The following is an 11,351-nucleotide window of genomic DNA, read 5'->3' as shown; positions in this document are numbered from 1 at the left end:
GTAGTGATCGGCGCAGAGAAATGGTGAGGGGGATAAGGGATAAGGTGTAGACGGATGGAGATGAGAGGGGGAGGGTGGGATATGGGTTGGGTGGTTATGGTTTTAGGTTTGGGGATTTTATAGAGGGAAGACAGAAGCTGAGGGAAGAAAGGGTGAGGGGGATAAGGGGTGGGTCGCCCATGCAAAAAAAAAAAAAAAAAAAAAAGTTATATATATATATATATATTAGTTTTTAATATTTAATTAATTTTTATTAGATTGTGGGGCCCCTCTCAAGCCGCGTCACTATTTAACGAAAGAATTGACATTAAACTGACGAAATGTATGAAATTGTAACAAATTCATAGATGAGGTATGACATTGACATTTTAAAAAAAATGAAGCATAAAAATGTAACTGGTTTAATAGTTAAAGTAATTTTATGTAATTTACCCTTAATCCTTTATATAACGATGCAGTATGCATTAGAGATACTGAATTTACAAACTTGAACTCCAAACACAATTAACAAGACCTTAATCACTTCACTTATGAAGGCCAGTTTATGTGCCAACCAGACCACGCAGACACCAAACCACTAATCTCAAGAGTGAATGCATGATTACAAAACAGATTAGGCTCGATATCTGTGATTCCGATTACCAAATCCGGAACATTAGCCGCTACTACCATTAATCTCATCACTCTATCATTCCTAATCTTCCTCAAATTCTTGCTCTTCGTCTCCACAGACTTGTCCTCCAAGGTAGCAACCAACGGCAGAGGCAGTAACAAGTTTAGGGTGGGCTCTAGCATAGGGAGAGTTTTAGTTGTTTAAGGTTTAAAATACTGATCATTTAGACTATTATATTATTTTTAATTGTTATAGCCCATCCAATAAGTAAAAGTTCTGGAAAATTATGATTACTTTTAGAAAAAGTAAGAGTTAATAAATACTAAATAAATTATTTACTTTAATTAATATCAAAATTTATTATTATTATATTTCAAATCTAACACACACGTTCCAATAAGTCTTTTTATTTGATTAGTTTTTAATGAGTAGTCTATATTGATTAGTTTAGGTTTCTAGAAGTAGTCATCCGTTTTTAAAAAGTAGATTTAATTTTTTATTATTTAAGGTTTCCTATGAGTAGTTTATTATTATTATTTTTCGACTTGTGGGGTACAAGAGTAACCCTTTTTCACTTTTCAGAAAGCATTCGTCCTGTCTCGTATGCAGTTATTATGTCGGGATTTAGTTGAAACAAAGAGGTCCGAAAGGTACTATTTGATTAATAGGTTAATTGTACTTGTATTGACTTTTTTCGTTTCTACAGCAACTACTGAACGAGCTTTTTCAGCAATGAATCTTATTAAAACAAGATTTCGCAACAAGATGGAAAGTGAATTTCTAGCAGATTTAATGGTTGTGTACATTGAAAAAGAGCTTGCCGAAAAGATTGATTCAAAAGAAATAATAAAGGATTTCAATTCCATTAAGGATCGAATGGCACAACTTGAGTATGTACTTTTTCTTTTATTTGTTAAGTTGTTATGACAAGATTGATGATGTATGTTTTTTTCTACTATAAGTTCCAACTTTAAATATTTTCTTTGTTAAATTTAGTTGAAACTTGCTTTATTCATAGTCAAATTTCTTACTTTAAATTATTACTTTCAGGTTTGTTATTGTGAAACATTATGTAAGTAACAAAAAAATTTAATCATTTGATCTCCTAGTAATAATTTTAGTTTAGCCCATCCATCAAATAATTCATGGCTCGGCTATTGGCAGCAACCTTCTTCTCCGCCTCCACACCCTCTTTCAGCGCAATGAAATCGTTACGTACCCGAACGACTCACCAAACGCCGATATAAAGCTCATCTTTCACGCCAGATTCGGGCTCAGAGTCCCGATTCTGGACAGCCAGAGAAAATGGTCGAAAAAGAAGTAGACCGTCTCCTCTGCATTAGCAAGAACAGCTAGGAACCGAAGCGTAGGGGTTGATCCAGGGCTGCTTCACAACGCATTGAATCCCGTGAGAAACCTGCCCGTTCGAAAGGCCTTCCGGCTAAGCCTGGAGGCAACTTCCCACTGCTTGGCTCGCTGCGCGATTTTGGGGCTTTTGGGCTCGGCGTGCCAGTGCGCAAGCTTGGAGACTTACTGAAGGTTTTGACAAGCTTGTCAATGCCGTCTCTCTTTGCCAGGAAGATAACAAATTTGTCAACTTTGTCGTTCATGATTGAAAGTTTGCGTAGCAGATGGTTTGGTTGTGGTTGGCGATGAAGAAGTACGAATCGCACTGGCTCGATCGGAGAATTTGGGATTGGATTAGTAGAAGAAACGTGGTTAAGGAGCACCACAGAAGTTGGAGGATAACAGTAGGCTTTCTTGTCTTTAGCAGACAACATTCCAATGCTTATTATCTCCACACAAGTAGAACAATAATATTTATTTTTTCTTGTAAACGAGGGACTTTATGATCGATTCGTGTGAATGAGGATAAATTTTTAGTTGTGACGGGAATATAAATGATACATCACGTGTTTTAATAGAAATGGTGGGAAATTTTATTTTTTAAGTTATTAACTTTTTAGCACACATCTCACCATTTGTTTAGTGACACATGGTGTACCATCCCGTGTACCGGTCACATTGAAAAATCTCTCGTGAATAAGGACCTAATTATATATGACTTATTTATTGTATAATTTACTGACGTTGTCCAATTCTCACACTACTTAAAACTTATTCATATCTTATCCTTTTAAAAACATAGTATCGTAATATGTAAAGAAAAACTATTAAGAGAATTTCTAAAGGAAATGTCATAGGTGGCCTTTTGATATTTTTAAAGTTTTGTTCATCATCTGATATGTTAATATACGACTATTTAATAGTCACTAATAAATATTTGTAAAGCAAAAGTTATAATAAGAAAGGTAAGAAAACATTTAATAGTCAATAAAAATATGATTTGAAGTTGTTGCCAATTTTGGTAGCAAATTACGCCATGCCACATCAGAATTGACTCTTATGCTGAAAAACACTGTTGTTATTTATTTTTTTAATGTTAATTCTGATTTAAACTTTTTGGCATTTGGCTCTATCTGTATTAAATGCACACTTAAAACTTATTCATGATATACAAGTGAAGTTGTAACAACATGTGACTAACTGCACTAAAATGCCCATGACTGGGATAGGCTTGGGTTTCACAAAATTAACTAATCGCAGTGTGATCATTTAGTTTTATAGTTTAATCGTACTCTCTTTTCATGAGTAATTGAGAAATATTAAATCGTCAAATGAAAATTCAAATTAAATTATTATAACTAACTTATTGTGATGCTTAGCTTACTCAGGAAAAAGTAATCACAATGTGCTCAACCACTTTTTTTTTAAATTTAAATAAACCTAATATATTTATTGTATATTTGTTTTAAAAAATAAAATAAAAGAAAAGCTAATGAAAAGGTTTTGAAAACTTTGAGTTTTAACGATAAGGACAAAATAAAAAGTAAAGTAAATAATGCCAAAATTAAAATTTTAATGTAAAAATATGATTTTCGTTACCGGCTTTTGGATAAAACTTTCAATAATAAATCCGGTGACCAAGAGCACCTCGCACACGTATAAAACCAACACCAGGCCCAACTCGCTGCATCTGTCTTCATCTCGAATGTCTCTCTCAGATTCTGGTCCTTGGAGAACAAAACCCTAGAAGCCATTGACACCTATTCCGCTGCTCAATCCTCACCGATTCCTCTGCTACAAGCCCTTCTGATTTTCATCTCTCCAAATCCCGATAATCACTTGACACAGCCATGGATGCTCAGAGAGCTCTGCTGGACGAACTTATGGGCGCAGGTATAAACCCTAATTGATCGACGCTCTGTTTCGAAACGATAACTGTTAATTATGATTGGGCGAATTTGGATTTGTTTAGACAAGATAATGGGTTTTAATTTATTTGATGTTTTGCTTGGTTGTTTTTGGTTTGAATTAGTTTTAATTTGATAAAATACTGATTTGTGGTGAATTCCAGCTCGTAATTTGACGGAGGAGGAGAGAAGGGGGTACAAGGAAGTTACTTGGGATGATAAGGAGGTTTGTGGAGCCTATATGGTTCGATTTTGTCCCCACGATCTCTTCGTTAACACTCGAAGCGATCTAGGTGAGTTGCGATTGGAATTCGTACTGATGTTCACTTGTTTAACACTCTGTTTTTTTTGCGGAGGAATAAGATCAAATGCTTGAATCATGTTAGGATTTTCAGTTTTCGGAATCATATAGTTAAATTTGTTTTTGTGGAGTGCACAGTTTCACTGACCGTAAATTTTTCATTTTTGTATCAGGACCTTGCCCTAAACTACATGACCCAAAGTTGAAAGAAAGGTGATAACGTCTTACAGAGTTTTAATTTTTGGCAATGCTATATGGTGTTTTCATATTCTGCTATTTATGGAGTTTCTGAATGCAATCAAAAGAGGTTCCTTTGTGCTTGTTTGTGAATTGTTTTGTCACGAATTCTATCAAAAGACCGACGTGATTTTTTTTAAAAGTGTAGCTTGCTTAACCCTAATGGCTTTTTTATCGTTTACACGCTTCTGTTGTAAGAATGTTGTTTCTCTTGTCTTCCTACAAATAAGTTAGCTGCTTCCTATGTGTGGTGTAGGGTGTAGGATGAAACTTTGACATGCCTTACAGGGTATTCTAAGCGGTAGCTGGGTTTTTCTTTTTTGAGGTAACTTACTTAAGCATTTTGAACAGATCTTTCCGAGAAGGGAAGAATCGTTTATCAATTCCATGTCAGCAGTAGCTAAATAGTTGCTCATAATAGAGTAAAATATTCATTTAGTGATGCTCTGCTGCATGAGACATCCAAGAAAATGTCTGCTGCATGAATCGTTTATCAATAATTTGTTTTTCCAGATAAATGTGCATGGTCTACTCTCTTTTGTATTCAGTAGGGCTTTGATTCTAGGTTATTGCCCGTTTGCAGATTAAATATTTAATTTTTCTTACCTATGTATTGTGTGTGTGTATATATATATATTGGACTAATTATCAGGGAGATGATATATAATTGCTTCATTAATGTTTATGAGTATCTAGAAGGGTTTGTAAAATGCGGAGTTTTATTTTTGACCTTGGGTGATGACCAGAGGTCACTTAGTACGCTCTCCCTTTTCATAAGTACCCGGGCATAGTATAGTTTTGATATCACAATTCAGTGCACGAGACCAAACCAAAATTTTTCCATATCAATCCTTTTTGTTTAATTCTTCTGGTTTTGTTCTCCAGCTCAAAACACGCTGGTTTTTGCTTTTGTTTTAATATTTCTATTGTTTCCTGTTCCAAAGTTGTGATTATTTTATATTGGTCCAGTTTAAATTCTTTTATGTTTTTTATTTTAGTTTTGAAGAGTCCCCACGGCATGATGCTTATGTGCCCAAGTTTGAAGCTGAACTTGCTCACTTTTGTGAGAAATTGGTATGTCTTGAACATGTCCTCATTTCTCTTTGTGATGTATGGGTTTTCACCTATATTTCTTTATCTTATTATAATTTGCATTGCAGGTGATGGATTTGGATAGAAGAGTAAAGCGTGGGCGAGAACGCCTTGCTCAGGAGGTGGAACCTGCACCAGCACCTCCACTGTCAGCTGAAAAGTCCGAACAGCTCTCTGTTCTGGAGGAAAAGATAAAGAACTTACTGGAACAAGCAGAGGATTTAGGTGAAGCTGGAAAGGTGGATGAAGCTGAAGCACTGATGAGAAAGGTGCTGCTGTTATTTTCCGAGTTTTTTCTATTGAAATTCCTCTAGTTTCTTGTATCACAGAGGATTTTTCCAGGAAGTCTACACACCGCACCACCCATGTTTTATTATTGTGCATGCCTTTGATAGATTCCTTATCATACAAAGATTTCATGTTATATGCAGTTGAGGATTTTTAATTATTACCGTGAAATATACTGCTACATGAAATTTGACTACTTTATTTGTTTATCCTTTCTTTTGGAAGGTGGATATGCTCAATTCTGAGAAGACAGCATTGGCTCAGCCCCAGAATGATAAAGTGTTGATGCTGGCACAGGAGAAAAAAATGGCACTTTGTGAGATCTGCGGTTCATTTCTAGTGGCCAATGATGCTGTAGAGAGAACTCAGTCTCATGTTACAGGGAAGCAGCATATTGGTTATGGCATGGTTCGTGATTTCATCGCTGAGTTCAAGGTGACCTCTTTTGAATATTGAAGTATTAAAGTTAAGGAAAAACATGATTTCTTCTCAGGGACTGAAAAACATGGAGTTTATTTTGCAGGAATCCAAGGAGAAGGCAAGGGAAGAAGAAAGGTTAGCGAGGGAGAAAGAGGCAGAAGAACGGAGGAAACAGAGGGAGAAGGAAGAGGAGAATAGAAGGAGAAGTAATTCAAGTGATAGGGACAGGTACCGTGATAGAGATCGTGACAGGGAGCGGGACAGATATCGTGAACGAGGCTTGGATCGTGAAAGGTCGAGGGAGTGGAATGGCAGAAGTAGTCGGGATGGAGGGAGAGGGGTGGACAGGAGGTCCAAGAATGGAAGAGATGGAGGCAGGGATAGGTACCGTGATCGAAGCAGGTCACGTTCCCCTGTTAGGCACAGTCACAGGAGGTGACCTAGAAGTCCAGTTCGCCCGTATTAATGAATTGTGTAGGGTGATGTCTGAGCTTTGAAATTTAATGAGGTAGTTTCCGTATCTCTAAGGTTTTATAAACACGTGCATTTGGAGTCTTACTTGAATTTTCATCAGGGGTGAAACTTTTTTCCTATCTCACAGCTTTTGTTGAGACTACCATCTCCCATTCATCAGTATTATTAGCGGAGAAAATGGTTGAGGTAGGTATAATTTTATTATTGTATCTCATTTTTACATTTCAATTTAGACTTGGGATGAGGCAAATTTCCTTTTTCTGTGTGAAACTTCTGTGTTTACACATATGTAAGACATCAGGCCCGAAAATGTGTGCATGATTGACACCGCAGTTGGCGACATGATGGTTTTTTAATCATTTTTTGAGGTAACACGTTTATCGTCTATTTACCAGCACCAGCCCATACAATATTTCCTTCTTTCCATAGGCACACTTTTCCCTTTCTTTTCCGTCCTCATGCATCTGGTTTTCAGTTTTAACTGCTCTGTTTCTAGTGCTGCTTGTTTAACTGGGATGGGGATCCGAAGAAACCAATCGTGAAATGCGCGGATTGTGTGCTACATGTTCATTCTTCTTGAGGTATTTAGGTCACTCTCCATGCATTCTGCAAATAGTTGGTCTGGCGTCGCCCTTTAATGATTTTTCAAATGGTTCATTTGTCTGCCCTCTCCTCTCCTCTCCTCTCCATTCCCCCTTTAGCTTATCGAACTTTAATGGTTAGATCGGTGCAAGCATTCTTTTCGGTGAGAGAATAGTGAAAGACCAGTCATAAAAGTGAAGTTAATCTGTAAGGATTACATTATCATGTGAATAGGTAGATTTGGAGTTCAAATTTCTGTCCTGATCACAATTCGGTCCCTGAGAAGCCGCGTATTGTTTCAACGGGCACGGGCATCTGCTTCACCACACCGGGTTGCTATATAAGATATGCCGTTATCGGTGAATGGAGGTAACTGCCAAATCATATTCTGCAGATTAGTGCATTTCTTTTATAGTTTTGCAGGAAGCGAACCACGATGATTAGGTTGGGTCAAGTATCTGTCATGGCTTAGCAATGGTTTGTGGAGGCGTCCCTATTTATGCTGCTGAACTAGTTACTTTAAATCGAGTTACCAAATGGAACTGAATGATTGCTTTATGAGTCGTAATTGAATATGTTTTGTATCACTTTTGACACACTATGTTGAATTTACTGTGGAGCACATATTAGAACTCCTTTATTTTTTATTCCTAAATTGTGATGTGTTGATATGGCTTAATCGTGACGTGGCTAATTCAAACACAATAACCACCTGGCCTTTTGTATTAATTCAAGAAGGCTTTTTAGCCAAAATAGTCCCTAAAATTTGCATAGCACATCACTTTGATCTTTGAGATTTGAAATTAATAAAAGTGATATCTGTGATTGTTTACTATCCTTCAATGCAAAATTACGTTGAATAATGATCAAAATGACAAATATATCCTCAATTTAATAAACAATGGACCAAAATGATTTAACAAAATTTAAGGGTATTTTGATCATTCTATTCGTATTTAATGGAGATTTTTCAAGAAATAATCAAAATGATTGATGATGATGAACAAACTCAAAGGCCAATTATATTGATTTCAAATTTTAGGGACCAAAGTGAGGAGTTATGCAAATCTCGGGACCATTTTGGATAAAAAACCATTCAAGAATGTGTAGCACATCTTTTAAATAATTTCGTCCAAACGTCGCATCTTACATACAAGGTTTGCGGTCGGAAGGTCGAGATTTCCTGCGTCCGACTTCACAAGGTCCTTGAGCTGATCTCTTGGGGTAGAAAGACAGGTGTGGAATGTCGCGAGGACAGGCGGAATTGGCATTGATAAGGCAGATAGCACATTACTCAGATACTCGATGTCAACAGATAGCTGCTGCGCTCCACGATCCGTGATGTACTGAATCCCTCGCAGTTGCTCCGTGTAAAGAGCGGTGGCACCCTCCGCAACCTTCATTACAGAAACACAGCATCGTCAAAAAGGAAGAGTGCCGTCGAATCGTCTATACAATTTTGATAAGATTCAACGAAGTTAGTACAAAATATTGCAGATGTAAGTCGGTACCTTGAACATCCATTCTGTTGCAAAAATCTGGGCTTCGTCATTATTGGCATCACTGTTTGAAATGCCCTCCACAAGTGGCTCTAACTGCTGAGGTAAAGTAAGAAGATATTCACCGATGCTAGTCACATAGGCCTGAGGGTATGCACTGAAGGTTGGGAGATTATAGGCACTTTGTTCTTCGACCGAGGACCATATTGGTAATCGAGAAACATCGCTGAAGCATTGCCGTACTTTAGAGATGAGAACATCGTATACAAGTTCATTAACTGCGTCAGCAAATGCTGCAACTCTCTGAGATGATAGGGGAAGTGCATGAAACCGAGGATCTTTAGACTGCATCATACCAAAAGGTGGTGTCAATTTTATATTTCGATCCCCATAAATATGGAAGAGGGAACAGCAAGGCTGAAACATTAATCTAAACATAACTGACTTAAAAGGTTAAAGAGTTTTCGAGCCTTGTCAGGAACATCAATGAGCCGCACAGCTGCCACATCCAGGGCAGCCCTTCCACCCAAAGATGGGAAACCATTTCCAGCGTCACTAGCAAGATGAGATAGGTTTTGGTCCGCACTTGAACCAAACACAGAAACTGAGAGAGTAGTGCTCAATCTCGCAAGAGTAGCTCTCAAGGAAGCTTCAAATACAGAAGACCTGCTAGTTAGACAATCTGCAACCGTGAGAATTTGTAAAGCACCTTGTACGATGGACCACTCCTCCTCATTTGAAATCAAACCAACCTTTTGCGCGCTTTGGATGTCCTTCTTATCCAACCCGATCTCCTTCTTTGAACCAACAGTGTCACCACCATGATCCACTCCACAGACAACTCTTAACGATTTCAGGGTTTCTTGCAAGGTAGAAATATACTGTAACATTATGTCATCAATTGCTAGAATTAGCTCATCTGCCTCAGAACCTCCAGTCAAGCTGATGCATCTCTCAAAAGCTGCTTCAAGAAGTACAATAACTTGGGGAATCGATTCCTCCATTCTTGCCCCAACAGCGACCATCGTCTCAACAAGCAGTTTTGACACAAGAGACTTATAATCTTCAGGAAAGGCAACCATGCACCTATGCACGACAGTTGAAGCTAATTTTGATATTCCATGACTCAGAAATAAAATTCTCTAACTTCCTAAACCTATCCTGAATATTTCTTTTTTCTTCTTTAGAAGGATATAGATTCAAATTTTTCTTAACATAATGAAACATCGTAATAGTGAACACGAAAGTGCTCCCATAGCTGCTTTGCGTCAAAATCTTAGTATAGCTGCTTTATGGGCTTTAGGTGGACTTTTGTATAATGCAACTCCATGGACTTGAACCTCCCAATCCGAATGAGAATCCCACGCAAATCTTGAACAATTTCGACCTGCAAAGATGTATCAATCGCCATTTTCATCTAGAGTCTAGCCACTAAAAAGTGTTGTTGGAATCTAATAGAAAGGGAGCAATTCATCAAGAAAAAAGTTATGAAAATGTGACCTTGCGATTGGATATTGCATCAGTTAGTCGTGGTTGCACCATTGAATCAAGCCTATCCTCTAAGACCTCAAGTTGCTTCCTCACATTAGCAAATTCAGCAACCTAAAATCACGGGTTTGATCAGAAATATGGTTTCATCTCGACCAAATATATACGAAAATGGTACTATATGGTACTGAATAAACTATAAAAATGCAAATCTTTAAATACATAATATGCAGCTTCCATTACCTCCCCAACAGCAGACAAGCAATGCCTCATGTTGGCTAAAGTTTCAGCCGCGTGAGGCAGATCACCGCTTGCAAAAACATCCTCCACCGTCGCACTCAGCTGAGTTAACCCAGCAGCATCCTGCGATGTCTCGTACGCAGCTTCCATTCTCTGCTTCACAATATCGACTTTTGCAAGCGCCGCTATGGATTCAGCTGAGGATCCCTCTGCCTGCACAATGCACGTTATTGATTGATTGTTCAATTCCCAAATAAATCCCAATTCAATTTTCCCACATTTTCGCAGCAACCAAACAGAGCATAACACACAGAGGAGGCTGGTAACGGTAACCTACCTTCTTGAGCTTGTCGAGAATGGAGGATACGGCGGAGCGGAGTGATACGGCGTCGTCGCGGAGGCGGACGACATCACGTGTGGCACGCGGGACGCGGAGGAGGGCGGAGGCGCTCTGCTCCTCGAGCGAAGCTGCGATCTCCTCCGAGACCATCTGGAGCTTCATCTCGAGATCCACCATGTGCTTGACCACCGAATCCTACGTGTGCCGGGTCTGACACGCCGAGTTCACCCACTTCCTCGGATCCAAGTTCGGGTCCGAGAACGGACCCAGATCCAGCATCATTGCTTCCCGTGCTCACTGACTCGGTTACAAATCGGACGGGTCGACTCGCTTTTACGACTCGGTTTCCGAAATGCCAGCTGCCGAGTTTCAAGCTTTGGGTGTTACTTCTCTACTGATCTGAATCTTCCGATGAGGAAGAAAGAAGAAGAAGGACCAATTGGAAAATTGGCAATACTTTACATTACGAAACCAGAATTTTGGGGTCAATTCGTGAATAAGGATAAATATGTAATGTCAATTT

At 38.5% G+C, this 11,351-nt stretch overlaps 1 protein-coding gene and 2 pseudogenes across 3 annotated transcripts; 1 reads left to right on the top strand and 2 right to left on the bottom strand.

The window, feature by feature from the left end:
* Positions 1-445: 445 nt before the first annotated feature.
* LOC103961951 lies at positions 446-2,498 on the bottom strand (annotated as a pseudogene).
* A 1,131-nt stretch (positions 2,499-3,629) lies between these two features.
* On the top strand, positions 3,630-7,019 carry LOC103959821 (luc7-like protein 3). Of its 3 annotated transcripts, none has more exons than XR_669131.3 (8): positions 3,630-3,853; positions 4,032-4,160; positions 4,342-4,381; positions 5,404-5,479; positions 5,566-5,766; positions 6,011-6,220; positions 6,309-6,713; positions 6,807-7,019. XR_669131.3 is itself a non-coding variant. In XM_009372189.3 (7 exons), exons 1-7 carry the CDS (start codon positions 3,811-3,813, stop codon positions 6,642-6,644), a joined length of 1,035 nt encoding a protein of 344 aa, XP_009370464.2. In that variant the 5' UTR covers positions 3,630-3,810; the 3' UTR covers positions 6,645-7,019. The 3 variants fall into 3 exon arrangements, 1 of the variants encoding a protein (XP_009370464.2); XR_007251325.1 differs by having other exon boundaries at positions 6,780-7,019; XM_009372189.3 differs by having other exon boundaries at positions 6,309-7,019.
* Positions 7,020-7,198: 179 nt separating this feature from the next.
* On the bottom strand, positions 7,199-11,273 carry LOC103959822 (annotated as a pseudogene).
* Between the last annotated feature and the right edge of the window lie 78 nt (positions 11,274-11,351).

This window comes from the organism of the source record quoted next, unplaced genomic scaffold, assembly GCF_019419815.1.
Source record: "Pyrus x bretschneideri cultivar Hongxiangsu unplaced genomic scaffold, Pyrus_bretschneideri_v1 Contig4, whole genome shotgun sequence".
NCBI classification, from domain to species: domain Eukaryota; kingdom Viridiplantae; phylum Streptophyta; class Magnoliopsida; order Rosales; family Rosaceae; genus Pyrus; species Pyrus x bretschneideri.
This window is presented reverse-complemented; position numbering and strand designations above follow the sequence as displayed.